Source organism: Rutidosis leptorrhynchoides, chromosome 11 (genome assembly GCF_046630445.1).
Source record: "Rutidosis leptorrhynchoides isolate AG116_Rl617_1_P2 chromosome 11, CSIRO_AGI_Rlap_v1, whole genome shotgun sequence".
Classification (NCBI taxonomy): domain Eukaryota; kingdom Viridiplantae; phylum Streptophyta; class Magnoliopsida; order Asterales; family Asteraceae; genus Rutidosis; species Rutidosis leptorrhynchoides.
This window is the reverse complement of record NC_092343.1, coordinates 127,428,089-127,436,560: the sequence shown is the minus strand read 5'-3', so window position 1 is coordinate 127,436,560 and position 8,472 is coordinate 127,428,089. Positions and strand designations below refer to the sequence as shown.

The window sequence follows — 8,472 nt, the reverse complement described above, 5'->3', positions numbered from 1 at the left end:
TCAACATATAGACAAATTATAACTCCTTTACCAGAATCATCAAATTTACTATATACACATTTATCTGCTTGGTTTAATTTAAAACCACTAGATAAAATCACTTCATCAAACTTTTGATGCCATTGCTTAGGTGCTTGTTTCAAACCATATAAGGATTTCACAAGTTTGCACACCTTGCCTTCAGTTCCTGGCATGACAAAGCCCTGAGGTTGGTTCATATAAACCTCCTCATCCAATTCACCATTCAAGAATGCTGTGTTCACATCCATCTGGTGAATAACTAGATTGTGAATCGTAGCCAAAGCAATCAGTAGTCTAATGGTAGTGATACGTGCCACGGGAGCATAAGTATCAAAATAGTCAATTCCAGACTTTTGTCTAAAGCCTTGAATGACTAACCTTGCCTTGAACTTTTCAATAGTTTCATCCACCTTCATCTTCTTTTTGAAAATCCATTTGCAACCCAAAGGTTTGCAACCAGGAGGTAGATCAGCTAACACCCAAGTGTTATTGCCCATGATAGAATCTATCTCATCATTAATTGCCTCTTTCCAGAATGCAACATCCTGAGACCTCATTGCTTCATCATATGTTTTAGGATCATCATCAACATTGAAACAATACGAATATTGGGTAGAAACATCATCCCTAGAACCTTCAACTAAGTATAGTTGAAAATCTGGTCAAAATGATTTAGGTTTCCTTTTTCTTTTGCTTTTCCGAAGCTCAAGTGACTGATCAACAGCCTTTTCAGAGACTTCATCATTACAATCCTTATTGATTCCATTGTTACTTGGAATCATATCCTTTGGTCTAGGTATAGATGAAAATCGATTTTCATCAAAGATTGCATCCCTTGAATCAATCACAGAATTGATTGAGACAAACTCATTAGGCTCTATTACATAGAACCTATATGCCTTGGAATGTTCAACATATCCAACAAATATGCAATCTATACCTCTTTCACCTAAACTTTTCTTCTTGGGATCAGGTAGTCTTACAACCGCCCTACAGCCCCATACCCGAAGATAATTCAAGTTAGGTTTCCTTTTATTCCAAAGTTCATAAGGTGTAATCTTGTTTCTTTTGTTAGGAACTCTATTAAGCAAATAACAAGCTGTTAACATAGCTTCCCCCCAAAATCCTTCACTTAAACCTGAATAGGATAACATGGAATTAACCATTTCCTTAAGGACCCTATTCTTCCTTTCAGATATACCATTTTGTTGTGGAGTATAAGGAGCTGTGGTCTCATGGATAATACCAACGGATTGGAAATACGATTGGTCAATGTATTCACCTCCCCTATCTGTTCTAAGTCTTTTAATCAAAGCCTTTTGTTGTAATTCTACTTCAGTTTTAAATATTTTAAATTTATCTAATGCTTCATCCTTAGTATGTAACAAATAAACATAGCAAAATCTAGAAGCATCATCAATAAAAGTCACAAAATATTTCTTGTTCCCTAAAGTAGGAGTAGCATGCAAATCACATAAATCACTATGTATTAATTCCAAAATTTCAGTATCACGATGTACATTTTGAAATGGTTTCTTAGTGATCTTTGTTAACATACACGTTTTACACTTTTCATTGTTCATGTCAAAGGCCGGTATTAATCCATCTTTAGACATATCTTGCATTCTTTTAAAGTGTACATGTCCTAGTCTAGCATGCCAAAGTGTAGAATTATTTATGCTAGAAGTAGATATAAAAGCAAAATTAACATTCAAGTGATTAATGTTAAGTCTAAACATTCTATTGCATAAATAACCAAAACCAACAAACATACCATGTTTTGACAAAACAAACTTATCAGATTCAATCACTTGTTTATAACCACAACAATTTAACACACTACTGGAAACCAAATTTTTCCTTATTTGTGGTACATGCAAAACATCAAACAAACAAATAGTTTTTACAGAACTAAAACACAAATCCACACTTCCACGTCCATGAACAGAGGCTGTTGACTCATTTCCCATATGAAGAATTGATCCATCAGTCACGGACTCGTAAGTCTTGAACCAAAATCTATCCTTGCATACATGGGTGGTGGCTCCCGAGTCAACCCACCACGCGACATCATCATCCTGCACAAAATAAGCCTCAGATATATATGAAACATAATAATTCTCATTTGAATTATTAAATATATTCTGACCTTTCGAGTTGTGGTTGTTTAAACCATTTCCCGAACCGCTTGTGCTAGATCCTTTGGCATTATTATTACCAAAAATAACCTTGCAATCCTTTTTCATGTGTCCAGTTTTACCACACTTCCAACAAGTCAATTTAGACTTCTTGTTCGGATCAGCCTTGTTATAACCTTGATGTTTACGTTTGCCCTTTTTGTCATTATTACTAGTGAACTTTTTATGTTCCACCATATTGACAACAGACGTACCAGCAACTTCGTTGCTCTTTGGCTTGTCATTATCCTGCAACCTGAGGGATTCCTCAATACGCAGATGACTACCCAACTCAACAAGAGTTAACTTCTCCTTCTTATGTTTCAAAGAATGTTTAAATTCTTTCCAAGATGGAGGTAGTTTATCAATTATGCTTGAGACTTGAATAGACTCATCCATGTTCATCTTATGTTGTGTGAATTGACCAAGTATACGAATGAGCTCATTGTATTGTTCCAAGACCGGTCTAGAATCGACCATCTTGTAATTATTAAAATTACTCACAAGGAACTTTTTACTAGAAGCATCCTCAGACATATACTTGGTTTCTAAACAGTCCCATAGTTCTTTAGAAGATTCAACATTTAGGTAAATATCAAAAAGGGAATCAGCCATACCATTGAGGATTAAACCTCTAGCGATGTAGTCATCGTTCTCCCACTTGCACCTTTTTCGAATTTGTTCAATAGTGGCATCATCACCATGATCTTCAGGAATTGGTGTGCTGAGTACGTACACCACACTCATGCTGCTCAGAAAGAAGTGCATCTTCTTTTGCCATCTCCTAAAATCAATTCCCTCAAACTTATCAAGTTTGGAGAAATTCGCCGTCATGTGTTTCATCGTAGCCGCCATCGATTATAACAAATAATTACTTTCGATTGTTGGAGGTTTTATTAATTTCTTTCGTGTAGGGTAAAATAATCGATAGCCGGATAAATCACTGAATCGTGGTATCACTTTTCGAAAGTAATTATTCGACCCTTATAGCCTGGGTTACACGAATATCACTTTGGGATAAGACAGAGATTAAATTCTTGTTTTGGCAGAAACAAGAATTCCTTTTGCAGAAGAATATTTTGGTGTTCGTAACTTGTGTATTTTTCTCATGCATATTGGTTAATATATTTATATACACCCTTAATCATGAAAGAGTCTTTTATTAAAATCAATTGGCCGATTGATTAATAAAAGTATCTTCTATAATATTCAAAAGTGGTTACAGGAAGAATATTTCTATAAACAAATATTATCACTTCCATCATTAAAGTAAAAGTTGTTACTTTTACAATAAACAAATATTATATTTTACAACTATCAAAGCATGAGTGATCACTTTATAATAAACAAGTATTATTCCTTCAACCACTAAAGCAAAAGTGGATGCAAGAATAATTCTTCCGTAATCACTCAAAATTGTGTTGAGTGTTTTCTTACTGCTGTCTCTTAAGAACCAGCACTGCAAAAGGACCAGCAGCGCAAAAATCAGCAAACAGGACCAGCAGCGCAAAAGTCAGCATACAGGACCAGCAGCGCAAAAGTCAGCATACAGGACCAGCAGCGCAGAGGAACCAGCAAACAGGACCAGCTGCGCAGAACAACCAGCACAGGGACCAGCTGCGCAGAACAACCAGCACAGGGACCAGCTGCGCAAAACAACCAGCACAGGGACCAGCTGCGCAGAACAACCAGCACAGGGACCAGCAATGCAGAACAACCAGCACAAGGACCAGCAATGCAGAACAACCAGCACAAGGACCAGCAATGCAGAACAACCAGCACAAAACACTTAGCCAAATTTCAGCTTACTAAGAAAACTTAGTACTGAAAACACTTAGTCAAATTTCAGGTAGACCAAGTCATGATAGTAAATAATGGAAAACCACTTTTGGGTTCGGGTAACTATCACTTAATGGGTGTACACTCCGTACCTCCAAACCCATTTACAAGTGTAGATTAAAACCCAAAATTACACTAAATTTACAACATAGTTGACTTGCAAAGCGAGTTAAAAACTCATGTATACTAAAAAAAAAAACAACCCTTGTTTTAAAAATGCATAAAGAATCAAGATGTCACCCAAAAGATAATGAAGTAACAAATATTTCAAAGTGAATGAATATATGAATATATAAACACCAAATCAATTCTTTGAACAAAAGTTACTTATTTTTGGGCACCAAAACATGGGTTTAATGCCCTTAAACTTTTGGTGGCTTCCTTAAAATCCGGGGCCATTAATGGTTGATATTCCCACACATCCTTAACAAAACATTTCATAGCTTCCAATTTCCAAACTTTTTATGTTTCATGCTCTCAAAATCTGTATTTTTATACAGAAGTACTTTTTAACCATTAGATTTCATTTCCAATTTAACTGTTGTCCTCTTGGTTAGGCATTGCTTCCCATGAGCCGTAAATTCATGTTCTAATTAGATAATATCATTTCTCTAATGAATAAGGATCAAGAAATAACGATTAACAACGTTGAAGATGAGAATCTCTTTATGATCCTATAACACAAGAAACGACACATTTACGTGCTTTCTTGTTTTGTTAACCCGTTACGTTTTGAATAGAATATATGAACTCGGCCATGAAAGGTCTATTGAAAGGCCTACGTTACATCTCCGAAATATTTGGTATATTTTTCTTTCTTTGATTATGATAACATGTTTCATTTACTTATGTTTTGAGACATGGCTCACGTAATTTGTTGGAATAACAGAGGCAGATAATGATAAGGAACCCGAAATACAAATTGGAGCTCCCACAGATGTTAAGCATGTTGCCCATATTGGTTGTGATGGTCCTTCTTCGAATGCTCCTAGTTGGGTACGTAATCCGGACCCTATCTATGTATATCCTCGTGTACCACGTTCTTTGTAAAGGTAACGTGATCAAGCCGAATTTGACTTGAGTGCAACTTGTGAGGGGAACTACCTCTTTACACTCTGGGTGGCCGTATTAACCCGTCGAGATAGTTCTCATCGAGGGTGATAAAGAGGGGTTGATGGTGGTGTTGGTGGTAGACTTTTGCCGAGCCTCCATGAATATTGATGAGTGGCGAAGGAGATTCTCCATCTTATTTCTTGATGTGTATCATGTTTGTGTCGAATGAATGGGATGCCCTCTCGAAACTTCCTAGTTTTCATTATATAGGAAGGAGTGGGTCAAGCCCACTAAAGATGCTCCACTAAAATGAGCCCACCAATAAGTAGCCAAGTAATAAATAGCGGGTCAAGGATAGTCCTAGACTAAATGATATGGAAGCCCATCATTAACAAGGCCCTTTAAGATGGACCATGGGTATTAATAATACACACGTCATTATAACGATATATTGACCTAATAAGTTTTGTGATCCGTTCAATGAATGACACATTGATTTCAACTGTTTTCTGTCATTATATTTGGCAAGCTATCCTTGTTCACATGTAATAGGCATGATGATCGTCTCATTGATTCGGAAGGCGCTGTTCGAGACTTAAAAAGTAGACCCTTAAAACGTTAAAATTTTATATACATATAAAAAATAATACAACTAATTTGTTTGGTAAACGAATTTACGTGATTTAAAATATTTGACAAACGACTCATTTCTGTTTAGTTGTTCTCTCTCTATCCGGCTATTGAACCTGGTTTCCTCTGCAGTTTCGTGATTTATATTCTTTTATAAACGAATTTTTAAGAATCGATTGTTTGATAATGATTTTCGTAATTTGAATTTTGGAAAATTATAAAGGAACTGGTTACTATATACAGTAGGATTTTTGAACACTTTGCACATGTCTTGGAGACGCATAGGCATATTTTTCATTTTTCCGAATATTGGTTCATGTGTAACATGTATGACAGATGAACGAGTTTCAAGGTTCTGATGCCGGATCATCGGATTTAAATGGTTCAAAGGGTACATATTTTGCGATAAATTACTTTTTCGCTAATGCAACACCTTATAAGTTTTAAGTTCAATCTTGTTTACTAATTGTTACAGATTCAATGGGAACTCCAAATCGTCATGGAAAATCAAGGCAATCAAAGAAACAATCTAGCAACGCGTCAGACACCGATTCCAAACCTAGCCGTGGTAGGCGGACCAAGAACTCAAATGTGGGGTCAGAGTCACCCTCACAAGATTCAGCAGCGAAAAAGAACAGGAAGAAAAAGAGAGCGTCAAAACAAAACTCATCTGCCTCAAGTAATGCAGATTAACCGCACCTAAAATTATTAATTGTGTTATTTTACTGAAGATTGTGGTATCTATTACCCTGTAGAACACTTTTTAGCATGATTTGTATCTTTTTTTATTGTTGTGCACATATGAAAAATCTGTTACTTTTAGTCCAAACTTTTCAGTCATTCCAGCTTTTTGTCCAAACTTACTAGAATATATATTAGTTGGTTCTGGTTTAACTGAATTCAGTTAGTTAGTAGTATAAATAAGAATTCAAATGAATGATTGATTTACTCTATATTCTTTTCAACTCGAACATCCGATTTGAACATCTGAGGAAACTGAAACCCGGCCAAATAGACAACCTACTATATACCAGCATACCAAAAACTAGTTAACAATGCGTATACATTATTTTACAAATCATTCCGTTTTATTTTAATATATTCTAGTAGATTAATTAAACCCTTTGTTTAACAACATAATTACAACACTTTAATGCTTTCAATATTTAAGAACTTTCAACAATATTTGACAAACTGAGGCAAAAAAAAGATTCTTAAAGTCGTCCAAACACAGTGTTATGTGCAGCTTTTTTCTACTATACCCATACTACCTGGGTCTGTCCTATTACCCAAATGTTTTGTGACCTCTAATTTTTTTTCTTTGTGAGACTAAATAACTTATTTGGTACATACCCCACACAATTTTAGCTTCGTTGCCTGTAGTGTAAGGATATTAGGACCCAAAACAACGCAAGTGATTCAACAAGATCACTCACCGATAGTAATTCTACAAGATTACTAACCCACTTAATGAACGAAAGATTATAAATGCAAGAAATATAAATCGACACAAGAGATAACGTGGTTATATGCAATCGTTGTGATTGCTTTAGTCCACGGACCAGCTAGAGAATGTATTTACTGAATATTTGTGGTGTGTTTACAATGAGTTACAAGAGGGTCTATTTATAGAATGGTTTAAGGAGTAAGCTAAAAATAATTCCTTGAAGCTTCATGTGAGTTTCCTGACAGCTTCATGGAGGCTACATGTGAGTTTCCTGACAGCTTCGTGGAAGCTACATGTGAGTTTCCTAACAACTTCGTGGAAGCTACATGTGAGTTTCCTAACAACTTCGTGGAAGCTTCGTGTGAGTTTCTTGGAATCTTTCCTCTAATTGTTTAAAGTTCACCATATCTCCAACAATCTCCCACTTGGAGACTTTGAACAAACCCAACCTTCGTCAACCCAAAATATCAACGATCTAACCAAGAACGTTAAACCACCATTATACCGCCAAACTCCATTTGGGACACGCACACTCAACACATACTTCAGATGAGCAGACTTTCGATACAAGGTCTTCAACACTACTTGTTAGAATATTAACTCTCTAATTCTCTAGTTGGGGTCTTCTCTCATCAATTCATTAGAAGACCAATTGAGGTAATGCAAAACCTCAATTTCTCTGTCGTAACAACCCTAGTAAACATATCAGTAGGATTCTTCGTACCAAGGATTTCTCCAATAATAAAGTACCATCATTTATATGTTGTCGAATAAAATGATACCTTATCTTGATGTGTTTCGTACGACTATGAAACACCGGATTCTTCCCAAGATGAACCGCACTTTGATTATCACAATTCAAGACGCAATAGTCTTGTCTTTTACCCAACTCACCTAAGAAGTTTTTCAAACAAACAAGCTCTTTAGAAGCTTCTGCAATAGCCATATATTCGGCTTCGGTGGTTGATAAAGCAACACTCTTTTGTAGTCGAGACATCCAACTAACCGCCGTCTTCCCTATTGTGAAAACATAACCCGTAGTGCTTTTCCCCGAATCGTCACATCCACCCAAATTAGCATCCACATAACCTCTAAGTATGACATTGCTTTTAGAGAAGCACAATCCCATATTAGAAGTACCTTTCAAATAACGAAGTAACCATTTAACCGCTTCCCAATGCTCTTTCCCCGAATTAGACATATAACGACTTACAACTCCCACTGCGTGAGCAATATCGGGTCTTGTACAAACCATGGCATACATAATACTACCCACGGCCGATGCATATGGAACCTTTTCCATAT

At 36.1% G+C, this 8,472-nt stretch overlaps 1 protein-coding gene across 1 annotated transcript; it reads left to right on the top strand.

Moving 5' to 3' along the window:
- Positions 1 to 4,794: 4,794 nt before the first annotated feature.
- LOC139876444 (uncharacterized) lies at positions 4,795 to 6,413 on the top strand. Its single transcript, XM_071863754.1, has 4 exons — positions 4,795 to 4,840; positions 4,927 to 5,033; positions 6,057 to 6,111; positions 6,196 to 6,413. Exons 1-4 carry the CDS (start codon positions 4,795 to 4,797, stop codon positions 6,411 to 6,413), a joined length of 426 nt encoding a protein of 141 aa, XP_071719855.1.
- Positions 6,414 to 8,472: the final 2,059 nt, after the last annotated feature.

Coding starts and splice junctions, on each gene's coding strand:
- LOC139876444 (XM_071863754.1), top strand. CDS start 4,795: ATGAAAGGTCTATTGAAAGGCCTACGTTACATCTCCGAAATATTTG. Junction 5,034..6,056: donor CTTCGAATGCTCCTAGTTGG/GTACGTAATCCG, acceptor CATGTATGACAG/ATGAACGAGTTTCAAGGTTC. Junction 6,112..6,195: donor GGATTTAAATGGTTCAAAGG/GTACATATTTTG, acceptor TAATTGTTACAG/ATTCAATGGGAACTCCAAAT.